Raw genomic sequence first — 26,311 nt, forward strand, 5'->3', positions numbered from 1 at the left:
ATAAAATTTAAATCTGTACTCATATGGCAGAACGGGTTGGAAGAGATGTATTATAATATGCGATTATGAACAACGAAAAATAAAATGTATTTATTTTTTATGCCACGATATCCGCTTGATCTTGGCACTCGGCATGATTCCAATATTAAGCCATTCGATTCCAAGCATTCTGTTCCATTCGACAACCGTTTGAGTGCCGTGATGTTGTAAACGATTTATGTGAAAAAAAAAAAAAACTATTTGTTCTAAGTAGTAAGTGAAATTCAAATAATTAGTCAATCTCGTGATACAATCGTCAACTTCTACCACTCAATAATATCGGCATGGGTAAAAGTCTCGAATGGATCGTGCCCCAATACGCTGGGATGATTATTCTGCTATGGGCATTTAAGTTACTGATAGCCAAGCCTATTAGTGGTACAGAAAGGCTTTGACCGAAAATGGTCGTCGCATCTAAAAAGTTTAAAAAATGCTAGATAATAAATGCATGCTTTATATTAGCACAGCTGGTACAGCTTCCTGGACATCACGTTGAACCCATCTGGATTTGGTGCCCTTTTCATCGCCACTGTTTAAATAATCTTTTCTGGTGAAAACACGAAAAAATAATTCACTGCTTTCAGTACACTGATGTACACAAAGGTACAGATTCGGGAAGGGGTCCCGCGGTCTTGAGATAAAGTGTGAAACCCTGTAAGACAACCGGAAGAGTTCAGGCCACACCGTTCATACAAAAACAATTGTGACACACTTACTGAAAACACTAGAAACACGCATAATAAGCAAATCAGGCGTTACTACAGCAAACTAGGTGAACCGAGAACGCATGGCAGCTTATAAGCTCAACGACGAAAACATCTATTCTTTAGCAACAATAGTTGAAACCTTCTTTCGCAATATAGTAAAACCGCAGCATAAACACACATCGACGAACACCTCACACCACTTCAATTTATAAACTGTTACCAATAACAATAACATTTAATTAGGACAAAAACACATTCCAAAACCAAATGTACGACCAACTTATTTTCAGTATAAATAAAACCTATTCCGATCATGGCAGATTAGATTCGTTCGGACTGCCAAGATAGGACGTTACGCTTCCTAATACTTCGTGCACCATCTTATTTCAAGAGTTTAGTTATGTCCCCCTACCCAAGGTATGGCTTCTAAACTTCAACATTTCCAGTAAGGGAAATTCCTTCCGGGTTTCCATGACTTGCACGATCAATTCAGTCCGCTTCGAACAGTTCGTTCCACCTCGGCTCATGTCAGTAAAAACTGACTCCCCGAAAAAACGGTGCTCGACGGCCCCGCGTACGTTCGATCACATTACAATATCAAATAATGATTATTTTTATAAAGAAACGACAACATATCATAATAATACATTAAAAAGCTAGATAATTGAGAAAACTCATTTCTTGCCGCATGCGGCGAGGTTCTGACATTACCTCTCTTGCGTGGTGAAGTTTAAAATAAATCAAAATAAAATACTTACAGCTTGTGGAAGTCATACGCTAAAAAATCGGAAATTGAAAGCTACGGTAAATTTCAGGGCTATAATAGCAATGAACCAAAAGTTCAGTTGCAGTTTAAAGTTGAACTTAATGGTTAAAATGATAAACAGATACTGCAGCGTTTGTGCACGAACATATATGTTCGAAAATCACACTGCACTTTATCATTTTGATTTTGTTTAAACTCATGGTCTGAACACAACACTGAATATTATTTTAATAAATGTATATGTTGCAAAGAATCCCGCCTTGTTTTAAACAAATGACATCAAATACGGTGTATTTTAAATTTTTAACTAAAATATATTGTATTTGCAGAATTTTGATTATCTGAAATGTATCTTTGTATTCGATAGGAATTATCTTAAATTAAATTTGTTTTGTCTTTTTGCTGAATTGGGATTTTGTATGTTTAACATTATCCATATAACCAGTGCCTGCAGAATATGAGCAATTTTATAAATCCTAATTCTTATTTTGTATAGTAATACATGCATTCAACATTGTTGTGCAACGAAACGTAAATGTGCTAGTGGTTTTGTTGAAATGCAACTGCACAGCTTTGGAAATAGCTTTAGTAAGAAAAAACGTGTTTCTCAAATAAACATTACTAATTCTCGATGCTCACTGCCTCATGTACATGGGTTAGCTTTAATAAGTCTATTATCAAATAGGAAACATTTGGTTTGTTTAATATCTACCAAAGAGGAACATTGGAATCTTTTGAGCTATTCATTTTTGTATGTGTTTCTTGCTTTGTATATATAGTTTATCCCGAATGGAAACTAATAGATTAATCGAGTAAATATTATATAGACGTATAAATCCTTATTCAAAAGACTAGCATGCGGCATATGGAACAAAACAATGCAATCATATTGTAGTTCAAAATTGTTCGTAATACCTCGAGTCAAGCAGTCATTAACCTGGTGGTCTTAAAATAAATATATAACTTCCATCCATGAAGTCATATAGTTTAGTGACTTAAAGAAAATGTAAAAGATAATTATATGACTGATAATTTTAAAATTACTCATCTATTAACCGTATGGTTGAATAAGACGATCAGCCCTAAAAGTGTTCTGATAATTTGCAAATTCTGTCGTAAATTAATGTCTTTCAATTGGTTCTAACTAATAAAAAGAGAGTCTTTTAGTTTTTGAAAAAGCATTTGTTCTACATAGTAATTGATTCACGACTGTTTTCATTGCTTTCGTTTAACGTAGACGTGTTCGTTGCTCCAGAGGCAGAAGGTATAGCTATTAACGTTGCTGTTGACGAGCTGGCCGAGGAGGAATCATTGCTGTTTATCAGGGAAGAGTGTTTGGGAGATTGGTTCTGTATTTCAGGAGGTATTAAACCTTCCTTCACTCGCTTCTTTTGTTTCATGCGCCTATTTTGGAACCAAATTTTTACCTAAGTGAAATAAAAACAAAAATTATTTCATGAACACTGATTACAAATATGCAGCTGCGTGAAATATTTCATTTCTTACTTGTGTTTCGTTTAAATGTAACGCATTTGCTATTTCTATTCGCCTTGCCCGAGTCAAATACTTGTTGAAATGGAATTCTTTCTCCAGTTCTGTTAACTGCTTATTGGTGAAATTTGTACGGCCTGTGCTGTTATTGTTTATCAGAAAACTTGATTGATGAGGTGATACAGTACTAGGGGCTACTGAAATGAAGAAAGAATCATTGAAATCATTATTTGTTGGTATTATAAATCCCAAGGAAGCAAAAAGTAATGCAGGCAGTGGCGGATTTTTCTATAAGCGGACTGAGCGGCCGCGGGGGCCCCGGCCTAAAGGGGGCCCCGAGCTAAACTTCCACATGTTAATTCACTTTTATAAGCGATTTATTTTTTGTTATTTATGCACAATGGACGGAAAACTAAATCATTCTCAAAGTAGTACATTCTAACAAGTAAGTGTGTGGAATGTGTTGATAACGTTTATAGCAATTAAAAGTTGTTACGAACTTTGGAGATAATTTTTGATGGCCAAAACATATTTTATATACCTTTGCACTCTTCCATATTAAAACAATAAATCCTCTCCTGATCTACTGAAGGACGAAAAGACTAAAAATACGTGCAGGATAATCATTGTCGGACGCTTGGATTTCAGGCACATTTTATTTATCTGTGAAACAGGAAATCACACAAGTTTTGTATAGTGGCTTTCACTGCTCATGTACATGAATGAGCAAACAAATGTATTGCAAACTCTGCTCTAAAAATACAAAAGTATAAGAAGTAAAATTCAGATTTTTTGTCAGGTTTTCCAGATAAGCCATTATCTAGATATGCCTAGATCTGTACTGAAATTCGGAAAGTCTGGAGTTTTGATAACTACAGTTTATCATTTTATTGTTCATTGATTCATTTCAATATAAAAGAGTCTTAGCTTAGTAAAACGACCTTATGCGTTCTTGTGTTGAAAAACTACTACATACAATGAAATGCTTCTTTACACCAAACACTAGTAACACTAGTATAGCTAGTATGTGAATATATTTCTTATTTTTGCACTACCGGAAACAACGATGACATGTTTGGTATTCGTAACAAGACATTAAAAAAATGCGATATAATTTTGTGGACTTTTAAGGAAACCAGGGGCCCCAATTATATCCCCCGCTTAGGGCCCCGAGAAGGATAAATCCGCCTCTGAATGCAGGCTACAAAGTTCAATGTGAAAAAATACTTCGTTGTCGAAAAACATTAAAAATACATTTATGTATATACATACCAACTGTCGTGTGATTAGGAACTCTTAACGGGTCGAGTACATGCGTAGGAATATGATATTCTGGTGTAGTTGATAACTGTAAAGACTTTGTCACTATAAAAGAATAAAAAGAAAAATAGCATTAATTTTATTAGGACTACTACTACTACTAAAAACTACTTATTTTATTAGGAGGCTTATTTATTGTTGCAATCGAGATGTCTTGACGTTGACTTAAATATTGAGTAGAAAAAAATGGTTTACTTTAAAACTTAATCCCACTTCTAATTAAGCTACGCTACTCAGGATTGGGATTGGGATTGGGACTGGGATTGGGATTGGGATTGGGATTGGGATTGGGATTGGGATTGGGATTGGGATTGGGATTGGGATTGGGATTGGGATTGGGATTGGGATTGGGATTGGGATTGGGATTGGGATTGGGATTGGGATTGGGATTGGGATTGGGATTGGGATTGGGATTGGGATTGGGATTGGGATTGGGATTGGGATTGGGATTGGGATTGGGATTGGGATTGGGATTGGGATTGGGATTGGGATTGGGATTGGGATTGGGATTGGGATTGGGATTGGGATTGGGATTGGGATTGGGATTGGGATTGGGATTGGGATTGGGATTGGGATTGGGATTACTACTCGTAACCCTCGCAATGTTTGACGGGAATGTTTGACGGGAATGTTTGCCGGGAATGTTGTGGGCAGCCGTGCATGCCGACCCCTGGATTGGGATTGGGATTGGGATTGGGATTGGGATTGGGATTGGGATTGGGATTGGGATTGGGATTGGGATTGGGATTGGGATTGGGATTGGGATTGGGATTGGGATTGGGATTGGGATTGGGATTGGGATTGGGATTGGGATTGGGATTGGGATTGGGATTACTACTCGCAACCCTCGCAATGTTTGACGGGAATGTTTGACGGGAATGTTTGCCGGGAATGTTGTGGGCAGCCGTGCATGCCGACCCCTGGACTTCCCGCCATGCAATTGACAGCGATTTGCGAGGGCGCGCGAGGGCTCGCACGCCATACAAGTTCACCGTCCAAGAGCCCTCGCATCAAAGAGCTTGCCAGCCTTGGTAGTTTTTTCACCCCTAGTTTTAGCAGTTATAATTATAGCACCCCGAGAGCAGGTATAACATTGAAAATTATAGCTTACTAAACACCTACATTTTGAGATTTTATTTTGCAAAAATCCACAAAAATTGGAGAAGTAATCTTTTCGGCGAATAACACCTCAACAACAAAAACTTATGTATGAAAAATAAAGATTATTTAATGACCTTATGATTTCGAGCAGATGATACCACTCCCAACCCTCGCAATTTTTGACGGGTTATCTAAGCGCAGTTATTAAGTAGAACGTCGATTATCCGGGGGCGGATTGACCGGCGGGTGGCTTAACCGTAGAGTTGGCAACCAGATTTACACACGTAAGTTGGCAACCGGTATACCCGGGTATTCCACACGTTTTGATGCAAAAAATTAACGATTTCATAGGTAAACAATTTTTCTATATTTTAATGCTGTAAGCAAGTAATGCCGACCATATATTCTCTTCTATTTCATTTATTCATTAAGTTTTTTTTCATTTTTTGATAAAAATAACGGTCAAATTGAAATTTGGAATCGCTTGAATTTGACTCGAAAATAAGCAAAGTACGAAAATAGGAAGAAGAGAAACGTCATTCTCCATACAAAATGTATAGAATACCCGGGTATGCTGGTTGCCAACTTACGTGGTAAAGTAAAAAAAAAAAATCAAAATAAAATACTTACAGGCTGTTTAAAATTACAATTTATGCACCAAAAAATCATAAATTAAAAGTTGGGAGGTTACGGAAAATTTCAGGTCAATAAAAGCAATGAATCAAAAGTTATAGCAGTTCGAAGTTGAAAAAAATACCCGGGTATCCGGTTGCCAACTTAAAGGTTAACCGTGCGCATAAATGTGACAGCTGGTCATACGTACAGCAAACATTTGCTGCGATAGTCAAGTGGGCAACCAGCTTTTTGTGCAGCTCTGTAGTGTCTAGTGGTGTTTTCGAAATTTATTTTTGTTGATGAGCAGTGGTTAAACCTATAGTTATTGATAAAAAAATATTCTACTAATGATTTATCGATTGATCAAGGTGAATTAATCATAAAACTAGTGGATTTTTTAAATTTTTATATCAATTTGACATTTCTTGGACCATTATTCGTGCAAATCGATTAACCGGCAACCGGCCGGTCCCGAGGTGCCCGGATAATCGACGTTCCACTGTATTACCATATTGTCCCAGTATTTTGAAATTTCACAGCATGTTTACATATGCCAATTTCGCCCTGCGTGTCAAAATAGCTTCTCGTAAAACGTCAACATTTATTTAACACTTTTTTCATCTTTTAAGTTTTTTTTTTCATTCTATGTGATGATTTTAATCCATAGATAAAGGGTGGAGGCATACATTAATGAAAGAAAAATTGTGTTTTGTGGCATATTCAAAGAAATATTCAGTAAACTGCATAACATGCTAATTTTGCCCAGCTTTCCTCTACCTCGCTGAGACGAGGATAGATCCAAAGGTAGATCCGAAGAAGGTTAATAAAGGATCTCCAACCCCTACACCAACTAAATATGTCCCCGTAGTACGGCACGGTAACATGTGGTAACCCTCTCAGTGGATGTACAGACCCGAATTGCGTTCGACGAGGTCTGCGCTTCGAAATAGTAGTACTTCAAGAGGTGTGCTAGAAAGGCGTGACGGTGCGCCAGTACCGTAGCAACTGCACGATCTACCAGAGCGGTGGTGAGACGTGCGAGCTCGGTGTATGGTGCTAGGTGCGATGCAACAGAGAGTGATCGGGTGGTGGCCGATCAACGAACGAATGTGCAGGATGAGGATTCATGGCAGATTTTTCAACCTGAGCGTTATAAATGTGCACAGTCCGCACCTTGGGAGTAACGATGACGAGAAGGAAGCCTTCTTGCAGTTGGAAAGGGAGTACGACCGCTGCCCAAAGCATGACGTGAAGGTCGTGATAGGAGACCTTAATGCTTTGGTCGGATAGGAGGAGGCATATAAATCAACGTTTGGATGCTTCAGCGTCCACCAGCTGGCAAACGAAAACGGTCTCAGGCTGATAAACATGGCCTCCTCCAAGCACATGAGCATCCCCACCTTCTTCCAGCATACACGCCGCCAAAGTTACACCTGGAGACACCCTAGCGGTAGTTAAATGTCTCAAATCGACCCCGTTCTGATTGACAGGAGGCACTTTTCGGATATTATCGACATTAAAACGTATAGAGGCACAAACGTCGACTCAGACCATTTTCTGGTCATGATAAAACGGAGTCTGCCCACTCCAATGCTCAACCTGGATCGGTTGAAGTGTGCTAATTTGGCGGAGGGATACGCGACACCGCTCGGGGAAACGCCACCAGCCGACAATAACATAGCCGCGATGCCGCTCGCAGACCATTGGCGTATGGTGGAACAAGCCATCAGCACTGCAGCCGAACAAGATCGTCCGCTTATAGACGAGTGAGGAAACAGCAAACCCTGCTCTTCCGGGCCAAACCGTGCCGTTTTGAAGAGTCAGATGAACAGCTGCTGGAGCAGCTTTCTCAGTTAAGGGCAGTGTTGTTAATTGTCGACATTTTTTATGACATTTAACGTCGGGGGGCCAACTCGACGCTAAATAAAACGGCCACGTGAACGCAGGGCCAGTCACCCAGTCTCACGGAATAAACGACTACAGAAAGCATCAGGGATTTACGAAACGGACCTAACGATACCGACCCTACGCAATGCCCCCGGACAACGATCAAAATGGGCTCATGGAACGTACGCACTCTTAGCAAAGCCCGAGCCTTGAAACAACTTGATGACGCTCTAGCCACACTGAGCATGCACCTCGTAGCTCTACAAGAGATTCGGTGGCTAGGGAACGGTGTGCACAACAGGCGTGGTAAGCAATGCTACGACATTTACTACAGCTGCCATGAACTCCACCGCGTGCTCGGAACGGGTTTTGCCGTAGGTCGCCAGTTGAAATCCGTAATCATACATTTCAAGGCTTTAAACGATAGGCTATGCACCTTGCGCATGTGAGGCAAATTCTTTAATATAAGCCTCATAAACGTTCACGCCCCTACCGAAGGAAAAGAGGAAGAGGAGAAGGATCTTTTTTACGGCCGCCTCGCTAGAACTATAGATGCTTGCCCCAGGCATGACCTCATAATCATCCTGGGGGACTTCAACGCAAAAGTCGGTAGGGCGCCAATGCACCGCCAATACACTAGCTGTCACAGTCTGCATGAGCACAGTAACGATAATGGTAGTAGATTGGCCCAGTTCGTCGTAGCGAACAATCTGGTTGTAGGAAGTACCAAATTTACGCGGAGGGTCATCCACAAAATGACGTGGGCGCACCCGGATGGAGAATCCTTCAACCAGATCGACCACGTGTTAATACCCGACTGTCGTCGAGTCTGTTAAATGTCAGAACATATCGAGGAGCCAATATCGATTCCGATCACTACTTGGTTGGCTTAGTGATACGTGATCTCTTGGGGACATTATGGTCCAACAGGAATTCAAAGCCGCTTTAGAAGAGTCTCTACTACCAGAAAACAGATATGAAACTACGAGCGAGAGGTGGAACGCTCTAAAAACAAAAATAATAAACTGTGCAAGAAATATACTCCCCCCACTCCCACCAGGCGGCAGAGAGCCTCGGGATGCAGATAAACGAGGCAAAGTGCAACTGATGGTGGCAATATAAGTAATCAAAATCTAAGTAGGCGTGATGTACAGATAGGTGAACGCACTTTTGAAGTCGTCCAAGAATTCAACTATCTTGGGTCAAAGGTCAGCAAGGACAATAGCATGGAAGCTGGGTTGCGCGCAAGGATGCTGGCTGCCAACCGGTCATTCTACAGCCTGAAAAATCAGTTCACCTCAAATAACCTGTCGCGACGGACGAAGCTGGGACTATATAGTACCTATATAGTACCGGTACTCACATACGCCTCTGAGACATGGACACTGTCCAAATCTGACGAAACCCTCTTAGCCGCGTTCGAGAAGAAGATGCTCAGAAGAATACTTGGCCCCGTATGCGTGGAAGGACAATGGAGGAGCCGCTATAATGACGAGCTATACGAGATGTACGGCGACCTCACTGTCGTGCAGCGTATCAAGCTCGCCGGACTCCGGTGGGTTGGCCATGTTGTACGCATGGAAACGGAAGACCCAGCCCGTAAAGTCTTTTTAGGGCGTCAACGAGGACAGAGGAGGCGTGGTAGGCCCAAATTGAGGTGGCAAGATGGCGTGGAGGCGTCCGCCATTAAGGCCGGGATAACGGACTGGCAGACGAAGGCGCGAGACCGTGAGCGGTTTTGGACACTCCTGAGGCAGGCCAAGACCGCAAAGCGGTTGTAGCGCCAGATAAGAAGAAGAAGAGACAAGTAGCTTGGTCGAAACGTGATGAGACACTAAGTATGAATAAGGTTGACACATAAATTATACCGACATCTAGTTTGCGCTGGTCGTCGCCAGATGCGCTAGTGAAAATAGAAATTACACTAGCGAGTACGGACAATGTCCCCCGGCCTTTAGACTGGCATTGGGAGTTAATGTGCCACCTCCTTTACACTTTTCCTCCAAACTTTTACACTACTCATTTTTGAAATTGTTATGGTGAATATTTTGCCTTAGTGAGCCATCCTGTATGCATCACGGCTCTACCTGATGAGTGCACGCATCTCGTGAGATGCCGTTAGGTTCGGGCTTATGACGTGATCCCCGAAGGATCACTCTCTCGACGGCGCGCCTCCAAATAGGATAGTGAATAAACGTTTTATATGTGTTAACTTATTCGCGTGCATTCGTCCACCTCTTATTTTAAATACATGACGGCAGACCTTAACAGAAATAGCTTGATATTTAACGATTATTAGTATTGAAACAATCGAAATTATCACATTTTTTTCCGCAGCAAAAATGAAATTGCTCGTTTTACGAGATTTTATTCATTAAGATGGGTATTTGTAGATCATTAAAACTTGCTCGTTATGCGAAAAATTCGTTATAAGGGGTACTCGTTATGAGCAGTTCCACTGAACACCCTACGGACAAAGAGCGGGTAATTTTTAACATGGTGTGCGTGCACCCGCAAAGCCACCCAAAAGGAAGACTTTCAGGCTATTGCATTCGGTATTCGAGAAGATCCACTCGCACGCTCATTATGTTCATTTTCGTATCGTTTTGCTAGCGACGTTCCGCTTCGAGTAACTCATCGGCAGATTCCAGTCGACGAAGTAAAAATCGGTTCCGTATTGCTTGAACAGGAAGGTGCATTCGAGAGATTTTCTGCCGACAGCACAAGCTGTCGGAAACGCGCAAATTTAACCTCACAAAGAATTTAAGCCACTGTCTACGTGTGTAATTAAGTTTAACATAAGTTTATCAACACTCTCATGACTCATGTTTACCCCATTTCCAACAAAATTATGGAAAAAATGATTTTAAAGAAGTGCTGAATCCGTTTGTTTACACTCACTCCGACCGCTGGTTACTTCGACCAACTGTCAAACACACAGATGCTAGAACAAAAATGTCCACGAAACCTTAATCGATTCGAATGGCGAAAACGATACCAATTTTTCTCCCGCTCGACTCGAGTGCTTCCGACGGAATCGAATGTCATTCGAGTGAAATAATAGGCCTGTAAAGCTAAACAAAAACACAAACACGCTTAGATTTTTTTTCACCACTTTATTGAAACTTTTACACATTTACATTACATAATTTCACACATTTACGTACGTTGACACACAATATTTTCCTTATAAAATAGATCGCTCTATCGGTGAAAACGTTGAAGTGGCCGACTAGCTGCGTAAATCTTGTTGCACACGTTGATTACTGTAAAAAAGGTACGAAATGAAGCTGCGCGATGTACATAACATGCATTACAAATCATTCGCGCAGCTTCATTTCAATGCGCACAACATTTGAACACTTCACAAAATTATAACACCAAGCGTCCAGGACTTAGACTGACACACGTGCGGCTGCTCGCTGCCGATCCTTGAGCTGTACTGACGATTTCGTGTTGTAGGAAGAACGAGAGCACACAGAGGAACTTTCGGTGCAGCGGTGCAATCGAGACACCGATACCAACACGCCGCTGCGAGCAGATCAATCTGAGCGCGATGGCGGAAAGTAAACGCACACATTTACACATTTGTAACTGTGTTAGTGCCAAAACTGTGTAGAAACCAAAACGCGCTCTCGCATCCTTGTGTTTCACACCGTTTCCCCTTGCTTCTACATACCCCTGGCCTGTAAATCGCGCTCTCGTTGTTGGTAGGGCAGTCTTTCCCCGAGTTACGCGAATAATGCGTTCCGGAGACATTCGTGTTACTCGGATTTTCGCGTAACTCGAATATTACGTTTTACAGCCAAAATATACTTTATTTAGCTTGATTTTTGATTGAATTTAGTTCATTTATATGATTTATTACTTATTTGATGCAAGTGGTGTAAAAAATTTATTAATTTGTCTTGTTTGTGATCTAAAACTTTTGAAAAAAAAAAATGCAAATTATTGTTCATTTAACAATTGATGGAGAAAATTGTACTGATTTGACACCTGAACTGTAAAAAATAGCGTAACTGGAATTCGAATGTCGCGTAACTGAGGCCAATACTGTATTGTATTGGTCTCCCGTTTTAAACGGGTAACCAATTTGAAGCAATACAACCAAGCAATGCAATCAATGTAGAACACGATGCGTTGTGGATTGCATACGCACAGGCTAAAAACTGTTATAGGCGTTTGCATTGCAGATTGCGTTGCTACCATGTAAAGTACTCTTTAGGATTTTCTGCACGAATTGTTTCAGATAAATGATAAAGTGTTTAAGAATACCACATTCAATCTCAAATATCCAGAAATCCAGAATCCATCTCAAATGTATTTTCTCTAGAAATGTGTAATTCGAGTTACGCGGATTCCTCGGGAACGTTAAACCGCGTACCTCGGGAACATACTGTACTTCACACGGTAGCAACGGATTTAGCAATGCAACCGTTTGGAACAGTGTTTAGCCTGTGCGTATGCAATCCAGAACGCATCGTGACGTTGATGTCAATTGGACATAAATCGAAGATGCGTTATTCAAAATTTACTTATATTCAGGGGTTATTGATTGCATCGCTTATTGCGTTGCTACCGTCTAAAGGGCCCTTTATTGTTTATTTGTAAATGTTAAGTGATTGGCCATAATTGGCCTTATCACTAATCTTATGAACTAAACTTATAATAACATAAAGCATCACGGTACAATGTAACATCAGCACAAAATAAATAACAAAGAGTATCACAACAAGAAAAACAGGTTAACCTAGGGAATTCCAGTCGAAAGAGTCATAGTGCGCATTAAATCGGATAGCCATCGCAGTCAAAGGTTCATTATCGCTATATGCACGTCTAGTTTGGTCAACTCTTAGTAGCCTAAAGTTTCTTAAAATACGAGCAGGTACGTGGAAATTAACTCTAGCTAAAAGGTCCGGTGAATCTATCTCTCCTAGGATGATTTTTTTCATGAACAATATTTGCGCCGATTCGCGACGAGTAGCGAGAGATTCGAGTCCAAAAATTAAACACCGGGCATGATAACTAGGTCTCGCTGCTACGTTATGCCAGAGTGTGAACCGTAAGACCAAACGGGTGATTTTTTTCTGCACTGACTCAATCTTATTCGACCATAACGACGACGATGGGCACCAAACTACTGAGGAGTATTCTATGATGGATCTGACTAATGATTTGTAGAGTGCGACAAGACAATGTGGGTCGGAGAATTCTCTCGACTGCCTGCGTATAAATCCTAGCATTCTGTTCGCTCTATCAATAATTTCGTTATGATGCACATGAAAGTCAAGTTTACGGTCAAGAGTAACTCCTAAGTCTTTTACTGCACTGTGTCGTTGTAATTGTGTACCGGAGATGCAGTAGTTAAACACTATTGGACAATTAGAACGGTGAAACGACATGGACAAACATTTATCAACAGAAATTTGTAGGTCGTTGTTCAGGCACCAGTCGAAAAAAGAGTCGATCGATGCTTGCAGGACAAGACAATCACCAAAACACCTCACAGGAAAAAAAAGTCTAAGATCGTCAGCATACAATAAACATTCAGATTCCCTTACTACAGTAGTAACGTCATTGAAAAATAGAGAAAACAGCAAGGGTCCAAGGTTACTACCCTGTGGCACGCCTGAACAACTCACGAATTTCCTAGATGTCATACAATCAACTTTGACGCGATATCGACGATTGGTGAGGTAAGATTCGAACCACTCCACTAAAGGGGTAGAGAATCCAAGACGAGCAATTTTCGCCAACAACAAGCGATGATTCACCCGATCAAAGGCAGCCTTAAGGTCGGTATAGATGACATCCATCTGGGCTCCCGAAGCGAATGAAGCATGGCAGTGAGATACAAACTCCACCAAATTGGTGGTCACACTGCGGCGAGGGAAGAACCCGTGTTGGCGTGTTGATATCAGCGAGCGGCAACAGTTCAAGAGCGAGTTCTGGACGACGACTTCAAAAACCTTAGCACCTGCAGGCAAAGTAGTAATGCCACGGTAGATTTCCACTAAGCTCTTATCCCCCTTTTTATGCACAGGAAACATGTAGGACGATTTCCATGCTACTGGAAACATACGCTGATTGAGCGAGAGTGTGAAGATACGAGCCAGAGGTCCGGCCAAAACTTCGCTGCATTTGGCAAGAACTGCGGTTGGAATACCATCAGGTCCAGGGTCCTTTATCAAAGTTACATAGACAGGGTTTCACACTTTATATCAAGACCGCGAGACCCCTTCCCGAATCTGTCTTATCCAATGCCAAGACTGCGGTGTGATGCTTGAAAACGTTGATGATACCTGAATTCATTGGATGCAATGCTGAATCTGCGGCACATTTCTTGAACACGCTGTTCCGCGCCGAGGACATGCGGTCGAATATTTTTTTACACGTATAACCTTTGTGTACGTCAGTGTACTGGAAACACCTAATTAACCTTTTCGTGTTTTTCACGAATTCAGAAAACGATCCGATGAATTCAGGTATCATCAACGTTTTCAGGTATCATCAACGTTTTCAAGCATCATACCCTTGGCATCATAGTCTTGGCTTTGGCTAAGACAGATTCGGGAAGGGGTCCCGCGGTCTTGAGATAAAGTGTGAAACCCTGTAAGCTCTGTCCCTCTTTACGGCCATCGGCTTTGCATACGGGCGTGGGCAGGCCCGTGGGCGTCAGAGAGCGCACCGTATATTTTGTATGGAAGCGGGAGAGTACTGGTTCAGGCCCTCACCCCTTATTTTAAAACACTCGGATAAAGTCTTCCTTTTAAGTGAATTTACAGGTGCACGCACACCATGTTAAAATGTTCCGCTCATTGTCTGTAGGGATGAAATGGTATTATGTTAATTTAACAAATACACAATCTTACATTGCGTTGTTCTAAGCGTTATGTTGCCATGCCTTTTAAGCTGTTATTTGAAGTGTTTAAGCCAAAAAGCAGCGCTAAGTTCATTTATTTTGGGCCAATGATCTTGTGATTTTTTAAAAAAATACACAAGCGTTTCAAATTTGCAAGTGATTCCGTTTTTTAGGTAGTATCACCCGCGGCAGACTCAAACTTAATGATTGAATTGTGCTCGCTCAATTGTGTAGAAACGTTGTCTAATGAAAAATTCACTCATACATCCATACAGGAGATCCTAAACATAGGATGCATTGTAGTTAAGACGATTTCCAGATACAACGGATGTTAACATTTTATAGTTAATATATTTGGAACAACAATTGTTGCCGGTCAAGGCCTGCCTGTACCTCTAGTGGAATTCAGAGACTAACGGGGTTTTCCAAGTTACAAATGTAACTAATATTAAATTGGAAAATGTTGTCCAAATCCTATGCCCCGAAAAAACGATGACAATAGACCGTTTTTTTCTTTATTTTTATAGAGAATTTGAGCCACTTTCAAATGAAAACATAGTTTTTCACCGCATGGAAGAAATTATTCCAAATCTCTCTGATATTTTATTTTTATTTAAATAATTTTTAATTTCTTCTACATGATTTTCAACATTTGAACGGGTGATGGAATCCGGCTTCAAACCCTCTGTGACAATATGATAGTCGGAGAAGACCCATGAAGTGTTTCGAAACACTTACATTCGTACATACTTGCACTGTACATTCGAAAGTGACTTTGAAAATCCTGTAAGTAATTCATTTGATTTCATCATTGGATAACAGTCACATAACCACTGTACCCGTCAAACATTGCGAGCCCGTCAAACATTGCGAGGGTTGGGAGTGGTATCATCTGCTCGAAATCATAAGGTCATTAAATAATCTTTATTTTTCATACATAAGTTTTTGTTGTTGAGGTGTTATTTGCCGAAAAGATTACTTCTCCAATTTTTGTGGATTTTTGCAAAATAAAATCTTAAAATGTAGGTGTTTAGTAAGCTATAATTTTCAATGTTATACCTGCTCTCGGGGTGCTATAATTATAACTGCTAAAACTAGGGGTGAAAAAACTACCAAGGCTCGCAAGCTCTTTGATGCGAGGGCTCTGGGACGGTGAACTTGTATGGCGTGCGAGCCCTCGCGCGCCCTCGCAAATCGCTGTCAATTGCATGGCGGGAGGGTTGGGAAAGGTATCATCTGCTCGAAATCATAAGGTCATTAAATAATCTTTATTTTTCATACATAAGTTTTTGTTGTTGAGGTGTTATTCGCCGAAAAGATTACTTCTCCAATTTTTGTGGATTTTTGCAAAATAAAATCTCAAAATGTAGGTGTTTAGTAAGCTATAATTTTCAATGTTATACCTGCTCTCGGGGTGCTATAATTATAACTGCTAAAACTAGGGGTGAAAAAACTACCAAGGCTGGCAAGCTCTTTGATGCGAGGGCTCTGGGGCGGTGAACTTGTATGGCGTGCGAGCCCTCGCGCGCCCTCGCAAATCGCTGTCAATTGCATGGCGGGTAGCCTCCAACTGTTATACTCCATATAAAAAAACTGACTTGAATTGCGAAGGGCCCCTATGTTGGAATATTCCACAGTTATTTTCATTATTTTAATTTCATTTAGTTTTGTAATTCTTTTAATTTCACGCAGTGTAAGTTTGCAATGTGAATTAATCATTCCAGAACTGTCTGGAAAATCGTATAACACAAAATACAAATGACACAATACACAAATAGCACACATATTCTATTTTTTATATGACTCTAGCGATATTTATTTCAATCTCAAAGCCAATTAGTTTATCATGGTATGATCAATTTTACAGATGGTGGTATTTACTGTTTAACAAATGCTTGATGCTTGGATTAATTATTTCATGAAAAAGGCATAAATTAACTGTCTATTATGAATTGAATAAAATAAACCAATAATAAAATGTTGTTTGCGTTAATATTTCACCTATTGTAAAGGTAGCGTCAAAATGGGCCTTGACTACGATAATTGTGACGTAATGTGGCCCGCGAACCTAAAAGTTTGGAGACCTCTGGTGTAGAGTACTTACAGGGTTTTCCAAGGCGCTTTCAAATGTAAACATTGTTATTCACCGCGTGCAACATGTTAATCCACATCAATCTGATATTTCGTTTCCATCATCATAATTTTTAATTTCTTCAGCATAATTTTCAATACGATTGGGTTTGACAGTTTTTTGTTGTGTGTTGAAAATCATGTGATGAAACTGTAATTTCATTTTGAAGAAAATAAACCATTTGACTGCTGTTGAAAAACATCTTGGATGCAGTAAAAAAATATGGGCACATTGGAAAATGACTTGGAAACCCTGTATGATTAAATTCAACAAAAATCCGGAATCGCCTCCTAATAACTCCGCCAAAGCGGTTCCGCAAGGAAGATGTATTTACTTTAAAAACAAAAATACCCGCCATGCAATTGACAGCGATTTGCGAGGGCGCGCTAGGGTTTGCACGCCATACAAGTTCACCACCCTAGAGCCCTCGCATCAAAGAGCTTGCGAGCCTTGGTAGTTTTTTCACTCCTAGTTTTAGCAGTTATAATTATAGCACCCCGAGAGCAGGTATAACATTGAAAATTATAGCTTACTAAACACCTACATTTTGAGATTTTATTTTGCAAAAATCCACAAAAATTGGAGAAGTAATCTTTTCGGCGAATAACACCTCAACAACAAAAACTTATGTATGAAAAATAAAGATTATTTAATGACCTTATGATTTCGAGCAGATGATACCACTCCCAACCCTCGCAATGTTTGACGGGAATATAGAATCAAAGTGTATGTAGTCCAGTTGGTCTCATAGGATGTTTTTCATAACCAAATTTGAGCATCTCTTTTTGACAGGACGGGTGAAAACTTTTGCTCAAACAAGCTTTCCGGAGGCTTGATGAACACTCAAAACACTCTTAACCTCTTCATTCAGAAATAGAAGCGATAAAGATCAGCCTTCTTAATTCATACATCTTGGGATAAGCCCATTTGTATATTATACCCCCTTAGATAGCTGCTCGAAAACTGCTATACAATGCAAACAGCTGACAGCCTGAAATTTCAGCCTGCGAACTTAAAAAAGGAAAGGTCCCCATAATTATAAATTATTCAATAAATATATTAAAGCAATATGCTTGAAAGGAGTAATACAAGTTATTCCAACATTCTCAACTAAAACATCGCTTTTTTTAGGGTAAATCTACAATTACTAAAAAAACATGGTGGTATTATTTTTTGGCGCAGAGTAGAGCAGCTAAATGCAGTGATCCGTTATATGGGCATATTCAAGAGTAAATAGGGATTTACGAATTATTTGGTTGAATTACAATTATTGTATACAGCAAAGATTGTTGGTGTGTGAAAGCAAAAATATTGGCGAATCTCTTTTTGCCACTTGTTTCTGGTAGAAGGGGAAAGATTCGCGAAGAAAGAAAGATTTTGAGAACGTACCTAAACTTTCTTCTTCATCTTTCTTCAATATACAAAACAATAGCACGGAAAACAAATCAGATAAATCATCAATTATTTTGTGAATGATAAATAACAATAAAACAAATCCTTGAAACTAATGGGCACATGAAATTTAATATTATCAACAGATAATTATTCAAGTCGATCTGTCACACCGAGTGTTATAAATGACGTTCTTAAGCTGCCGGGCAGTGGCCTGCTGAAATCAATGGCTCCTAGTCAACAAACCATTACACGTAATCAAAAATAGAGGATGCTAGTCAAGAATTTATTGTGACGATGCAAAACAAGTATGATGCAAGTCTTAACTCAATTGAAAACCCCTGTAACAAAGATAAACATAGAAAGGCCGCTATAGAAATTTTATTTTTTCGCAATATTTCATTGAATTTTAATCGGAATATTGCTCATCGTAAACCAAAACAAAGGAAATAAAATTCCCCAACTATTGAGACATTAAACATGTTTATGCAATGAATTTAATGCGTTTCCTTATCATTCCCCGCTGACCATTATTTTTCACCGTGAACAAAGCGTGAAATTCTGAATGGAGCGAAATGCATGTCATATAGGGTTTCGAATCATATAATGGACTACTTGATCTACTCGGTGGAATTTTTCAAAGGGTTAGGGGATATTTGCAACGTTGCTATGGAGGTTTGCAAGCATATAGGGGAATATGTCAAACGCTTAGGAGAAGTGTACAAAACAGCTATGGAGTTTTACATCCAACTATGGAGCGCTCGGTTGTAGCGCTGTAGAAATTAAACTAGCGCTGTAGATTAAACACATGTTTCTGGTATTGTCATGTAACATAACAATTAATTTTAAATTGAATTTGCTATTTAAACATTCTTCTGTGCTACATTCTCCACTCTACTATTTCTTCTTTGCGGCAACATTTTTCCTCATATTTAAACATGAATATTTAAATAATGTTCATCAGAGTTCTCCTACCTAGTAATCAAATTACCCCGTTCTTTAATCACACGCGTTAAATTTAGAACCAACTAAGAGCCAGCATGAAATTCCAGAAAATAGTAAAGACTATGTCAAACGATTTCTTTTAAAACTTTGACAATACCCTCAAGAATCATTACTGTTAAATACGTATGAAAATGTTGATGATGTAAAGAAATAGTAGAATAGGGTGTTGAATCGGATAGGACGTAGTGAAAATTTAGTCCGAATAAATATTATTACGGATTAACCACTATTTCCTTATAATGATCCTAAAACATGTGATTAATCACCCCAAACATTTAAATCATCACGTGGTGCTTTTTTTTAAATTGAGATTAATTTCTACAACGCTACAACCGAGCGCTCCATAGCTGGATGCAAATCTCCATAGCTGTTTTGTACACTTCTCCTAAGCATGTGATATATTCCCCTATATGCTTGCAAACCTCCATAGCAACGTTGCATACATCCCCTAACCATTTGAAACATTCCACCGAGTGGATCAAGTAGTCCATTATTTGATTCGAAACCCTGTATTGATGAAGTTCAAGTTTACCGTCTCGATCGGACGAAACATTTGAAATTTACCGTTTCACTCTCCGAATGTTCTATCTTTTTGGAAAAATATTTCACCGTGAAAAATGTCAACGGATATAATCCATATGGTTCAACGATTGGTTTCTTAAATTATTTATAAGCAAATCAATATAAACTGAATAATACTATTAAAATATATTTATAATGATATTTTACTGTAAACTTTTATATTATTATTTATCATTTTATTCATTAAGTTCATTATACGAAAATAATTAAATAATATTGATCTGCTATTACATGACATAAGTTCATTAATACAGTTTTGAATGATGAAAAAGCAGAGCGACTGAATTCGCCAGATTTTTATGTAAAAAATAAAAAGTCATCGATTCACCATGCGATTTCACGTTCACGTTCATAACGTCTGCAAAGCGGCCTTAAGGCCTTCAAAAATTTTCGGTAAATTTGCTGTCAGCCAGAGTAGTAAAACAATGAAAGTATAGTTTTATGAAATATTACATGGTTCCAGAATTTATTCTAGCGCGCTTGAAATTTTAAAATTACGAAAAACTGGCTGCCGAAAATACGTACATAGTAAATGTTGATATTTCACCGATCAATGCTTTGGGCTCCTGCCGAAACTTGAAATAATAACTCGAAACAATAGTCGAAATACGCACATAAAAAAATATTGTATCAAATATCAATTGTTTCACACCAATTTCATATAAAAGTAATAATTTAAGTATTTTTAAACACCAATCTTAGGAAAGTGACAGTGTAAAATTATTTTAAACATTTTTATCTACCTATTTGTATTGATTAAAACATTTTCCGACCCGTATTTGCGTTGCCGATAATAGGAGCATAGCCTTCCGAAAATAGGAACAAACAGCCAAAAATAGGAGCAAAAACAGTGTTTTAATTTTCACGAATATTTCTAAAAAATAAATTTAAATGTGCAAATAAAAAAAAACACTAACCTGTCCAATACAGGTACAGTTACCCTATGTTAAACGATTTATTAACAGTTACTCGCAAAAGTTTTACCCATTCCCATAAATACATTGACATTGTTCTAACATTTTTTAAAACATATAAATCTAACGATTTTGAACAACGCGAAATGCGTTGTTGAATAGGGTAGACGTACCTTAAGTGATGGTAGTATCAATAGTGGTGGTATTGCCTGACTGGAAAACATTGAAATACTTTGAATGTGTAAACATTTTTCCAAAATCCTTAGGATTTCATAACGAAATCCATTTTTTGTTTATTTTCGAAATGACCACGTAGCAACGCAATTACAAGTTTTTTTAACATAACTATTATGAAATGTTATTCATTAACTAAAATTAATTTCCTTTTGACTTTATTTTTGAATTTTTAAGCGTTTTTCGTCATAGTGCCATTATAGATACACAAAAATAAAATCAGTAGAAACAGGATACCTTAATTTTTTTTAATCAGAGGATATTTTTAACATGTAGTACTGCTTTCACTAAAATAAGCAACATAAATGAGGTTTCTGTAAGTAATTTGCCAAACAAAGGCCAACATTTAGTGAATGAAAAATCGACTTCGAATTAAGCACACTCCTCCGAGTGTTGGTTGATGACAAGACATTTCATGAATCACATTTATACATTTTTACGATAAAATTACGCAAGAAATCAATATTATGGCAGTATTCCTTTCTATTCATACGAAAATTGCTTCAAAACTAAGTGCCATTGATATTATACACTGGTTTGAAGAAACTTTGTTTACTACCACTTTAGGAGCTAGTGATGGGAATAGTTCCGAAAATTGAGGAACGGTTCGAACCTGCCAATCTGGAGAAACAAAACGGAATGTGGAACGCAGGTTCAAGATATCCTGCTGTTGGGGTCCTTTCCGTTTAAAGGTCGTAGGCTGAAATTTCAGCCTGTCAGCATTGTATAGCAGTTTTCGAGCCTCTATCTAAGTGGGTATAACATACAGGTGAGCTTATCCCAAGATGTATGAATTTAGAAGGCTGATTTGTATCGCTTCTGTTCTGAATGAAGATTTTAAGAGAATTTTATATATTCGTCAAGCCTCTAGAGAGCATGTTTGAACAAAAATTTTCACCCATCAAGTCAAAAAGTGATATTCAAATTTGGTTATAAAAAGACCACCTGGACTACAAACACTTTGTTTCTGGATTCCATCACCAGATCTCTTTAATGCACTTTAAATGATAAATGAAAACACCACCTTGTTTTGCCGAGCAGGTACTCGAATCTAATTCTAGCTTTGAGGCTAGAATAATCTACACTGAAAATCGCAGGCTAGTTTTTTGTGTGGTTTTGTATGGAGTGTTTACATGATTTTAGCCTCCAACTGTCAAACTTCATACAAAAAACTGACTAGAATTGTGAAAGGCTCCATTGTTACGCTTTTTCAGTTGCTAATTTTATACGTGGATAACTTTAAATATGTATGAATTCTTTTAGTAAAATTAATATACTACTTAAAGAATAACGCTTAACCTAAGTAACCCGCTATACAGTGCATTTTTAATGAATTAGTTAAGACATTTTTAGGATTCATTTTTAAATAAATTCAAATATAAATAGCATCTAATAACATCGATCTATACCAAATATATAGAGTTTAAAGCCGTAGAGTTGACATTATACTGTACGGTGCACTACCGGAGTGTGCGGCAATGCACTTTAATTGTCTATAAGAATAGCGCTATTCCACGGGCCAATAAACGGTGTCCAATAAGTTATTGCAGAAGGCTAAACTTGTCGTGCACCTCAAGTATTTAGTCACACAATGAAGATCTCATGTAAAAATTCAAGTGCGTACATTGAAGATGCATGCCCAACGAAGTAGCTTAACACCCAACACATAGCAATTCATTGATTGCCACAATCCAGTACACATAACGCACCGATACCAATAAGATGTATATGACAGAGGAGAAGCAATTCATTCATTGCGTTTGCCTTTAGCTGATGATCTCTTTAAAATTTGGCAATTAACTTCTCTCCTCACCAAAAGTCTCTATCCTTTTCTGGCTTCATGGCGCTGGTGTTGTACCGTTATCTCTGTGATTGAGAGAGTATGGCTTGCGCTGTTATCAATCACATATACAGAATGTGTATGTCTATCAATACTAGAAACCAGCAAAAGAGAAGCGTAGAATATCGAGCGTTCTAGGCCGGATAGCAAAGAGCACTGAGAGAAACCGGTCCAGCACAGATTGTAGATGAGAGCAGGCGGTTCAGGTCGGATCGCAAAGAACGGTGGGAGCAACAGGTTCAAGTTGAGCCTGCATGGGGTAAACTTAAGGATCACGGTCCAGATGCTTGCATGCTGGAACGGATCGTACCTGGCAGGTTTGGAACGCAACGAGCATCATTAATAGGAACACGATACGACGAGTATAGGAACCATACCACCATTACAGGTACAATGAAGCAGTCACACAAATATGTATTTTTTTGTAAATTTGATGTGTTTCATGGTAAAAATGCTTGTAAAGATAAAAAATATTCGAACTGGTATATGTTAAAATATTCATTTTAAAAAAAAATAAAATACCTTCCTGACTCTGTACATCCATAAAAACACATAAAGGGTGTGCGGCAAGGACCGTAAAGATATCAGGTCAAGTTATAAGCCCGTTTTGACAGCTAGGTGGAAGAAGAATCGGCGAAGAAAACTGACAGTTAGTTTTCCGCGTTTGGCGAACGCTTCAAGTTCTCGAAGGAAATACATATACAAGCGGAAAACCATCTGTCAAAATCGGAGCCCAGGGGGGGGATCGCCAAAAGCTCTATAACTACACCTCATTATACATTCCACCTTGGTGTTCGGGCTAAATTTGACACCTGGCCTTTGGGTTTATATCTCATGGTTGAGTTGACGTATCGAAATGATTGATTTGTCATTCGATTGCTAAAAGTTGTGCGAACAAGTGTAAAAAATGTCTAGCTCCGTAAATATGGGGAACCCGTCCGACTTGTACAAGCGCGTAGCGTGTGTTATGATGGTTCGTGCCAGCCATACGAATGCCGAAATTCGGAAGGCGGCGATGTGTTCGCTGAACACCGTAAAAACAATGGCGGTGACCAACGAGCAGCCGTACGTTTGGCAGCAGGATTCTGCACCATGCCATACGGCCGTAAAAACACGCCAATGGCTCACTGCCAATTTCGACCGATACACCAGCACCGACGTTTGGTCACCCAGCTCCCCTGACCTTAATCCTATGGATTACTTTGTGTGGGGTACAGTTGAGCGGGACACCAACAGGGCGTCCTGTAATACCAAAGCGGAGCTGGTGGCCAGAATAAAGGCCGTGTTTGCGGCCATCCCCAGAGACATGGTTGTCTGGGCTTGCGCACTACTTCGGGGTACTTCGAATAAAAAATGCGGCAAACATGGTAAGCTAAACTTTGCAGATTTTTTTTTAAATATTTAACATAAATTTGAAAAAAAAAAAATCCTTTCCTATTCCCTCAGAAACTGTCAAATTTATCTCGAACACCCTGTATGTACTACCACAAATTGCACCACTATTGATACATTACCCTAGCTCAAATAAATTAATTGAATCCAAATAACTTCGGAAAGCTAACAATAAATCGTGAGATGGCCCAAACACAAATTGGAAAATATTCAACAAAAAAAAACCCCTCCGGAGTTGATCCTGGTTTGAATCCGAGGGCAGGTGGATTCGAATCAATCCAAATCTACCTGCAGGCCTTTTTAGGACATCACTATAATGCACCATACACATACACACACACACACGCCCCAAAAAGAAGAAAAAGAAGAAGTAACTTCTGATGCTTATTTATATGTGTATATGAAAATTGCATTCGTCTGTAAATTTTGTCGTAAATAACTTTAGTCAATTATTATTATATTATTTTCAATGAAATTGCTCTTATGTTCTAAAATTTCATTGGTTGATAGCTTTGATAATAATCAAGGAAATATAATTACAAATAACATTTTTAATCGAGGGGTCGCGGGTTGCACCAGATGATCTCAAAGGCAGCAGGTGGTGGCTAGCTTTTATTTAGTAAGATTTTTTTTTCTTCAGTTGCAATATCCGATAATCTTGATTTCGACTTTTCAACTTGAGGCGTGAACAATGTATTGATGGATATTTGACACACGATTATTTCGACTTACATCTTGTTCTGCGACATTACTAACTACTAAATACCAAAAAACATTGTTTACTTGTACTAAAACTCGGAATAATAAACTTTCAATGTTGCAAAATTGCTATTATTGGATTATTGTTTGATTATTGTCTAAAATATTTCTTGATTCAATTAATTTTTCGTGTCAAAAAGAATAATTTGTATTATTATATAACACATTCCTATCGTTCATAGAGCTATCATCTAAATAGCAGAAACGAAATATTTGTAGGTTCTTTTTGATCATTTTGAATTTATTTTGGAAACTAATTATTCTACTTTATTTGAGCTGATAGCAAAACAGGAATCTCGAGCTGGATAGCAAAAAAAGTCAAAAAAAGATTCGCGAACTGTTTTGCATTTCCATGACAAGATTCTTCTGTGGATTAGAAAATGGCGCTTTTATGAACGGATACATATTAACACTTGTTTTAATTCATGGATATCACCAATATCAACTCGTACGACTTAACAACATGTCCGTCATGGGTTCAAGCCCCAAATAGACCGTGCCGCCATACGTAGGACTGACTATCCTGCTATGGGGGGAAATCAATAAGTCACTGACAGCCAACCCCACAAGTGGGTTGGCAGGCCTTGACCGGCATCGGTTGTTGAGCCAAAGAAGAAGAATCACCAATAACGTTTAAAAGAATGTTCTCCCATGCGGAGCGATCCCAAAAATAAGTTGAAATACCAAAATTTACAGTTTAATTTGCATCTGCCAAAAGATTATAAGCAAAGATGTGTGCCAATTGCTATTATGCTGCAAAGATGTGTGCCAATGTGATGTTGCAAAATTGCTATTACCATTGAATCAAAGAGCCCCATTTGTAAATAAGTTTACATTTGTCTAATAGGCCAGCTTGCTTCTTTGGCACAACAACCGCTGTCGGTCAAGGCCTGCCTGTACCCACTAGTGAAGTGAGCTTGGCTTTCAGTGACTTATTGTTACCACAGCAGGATAGTCAGTCCTACGTATGGGGGCACGGTCTATTCGGGACTTGAACCCATGACGGTCATGTTGTTACGTCGTACGAGTTGACGACTGTACCACCAGGCCGGCCCATAATAGGTCAGCAATTATATACAAATGCAAAAAATTGCAGCTGTGCTACAGTTGACGTTTAGAAGATTCTGCACCATCCTCATAGCAAGACTAAGTGAAGTGCACTAATCAGACTATATGTTTTACTTAAGGATGCTATTTTTCATGTTCAACATTTTATTTAATTAGTAAAGTACAAATATATATCCAGATACATACAAAGTGATTAGTTTTCGCTT

The 26,311-nt window shown here is 38.9% G+C and overlaps 1 protein-coding gene across 3 annotated transcripts in view; it reads right to left on the reverse strand.

The window, feature by feature from the left end:
* Nucleotides 1-1,819: 1,819 nt before the first annotated feature.
* Nucleotides 1,820-26,311, reverse strand: part of LOC121603281 (homeobox protein Hox-A1-like) — a 36,189-nt gene continuing 11,697 nt past the window's right edge. For 2 of the 3 annotated variants that reach the window (XM_041931961.1, XM_041931958.1), the window contains 3 exons: nt 4,276-4,368; nt 3,019-3,200; nt 1,821-2,939 (listed from right to left, as the gene is read on the reverse strand). In XM_041931961.1, the coding sequence (XP_041787895.1) occupies nt 2,700-2,939; nt 3,019-3,200; nt 4,276-4,368 (515 nt within the window). In that variant the 3' untranslated portion in view covers nt 1,821-2,699. Of the gene's footprint in view, nt 2,940-3,018; nt 3,201-4,275; nt 4,369-26,311 lie in introns of all 3 variants that reach the window. The other variant, XM_041931969.1, reaches the window with a different exon arrangement.

Source organism: Anopheles merus, chromosome 2R (genome assembly GCF_017562075.2).
Source record: "Anopheles merus strain MAF chromosome 2R, AmerM5.1, whole genome shotgun sequence".
NCBI classification, from domain to species: domain Eukaryota; kingdom Metazoa; phylum Arthropoda; class Insecta; order Diptera; family Culicidae; genus Anopheles; species Anopheles merus.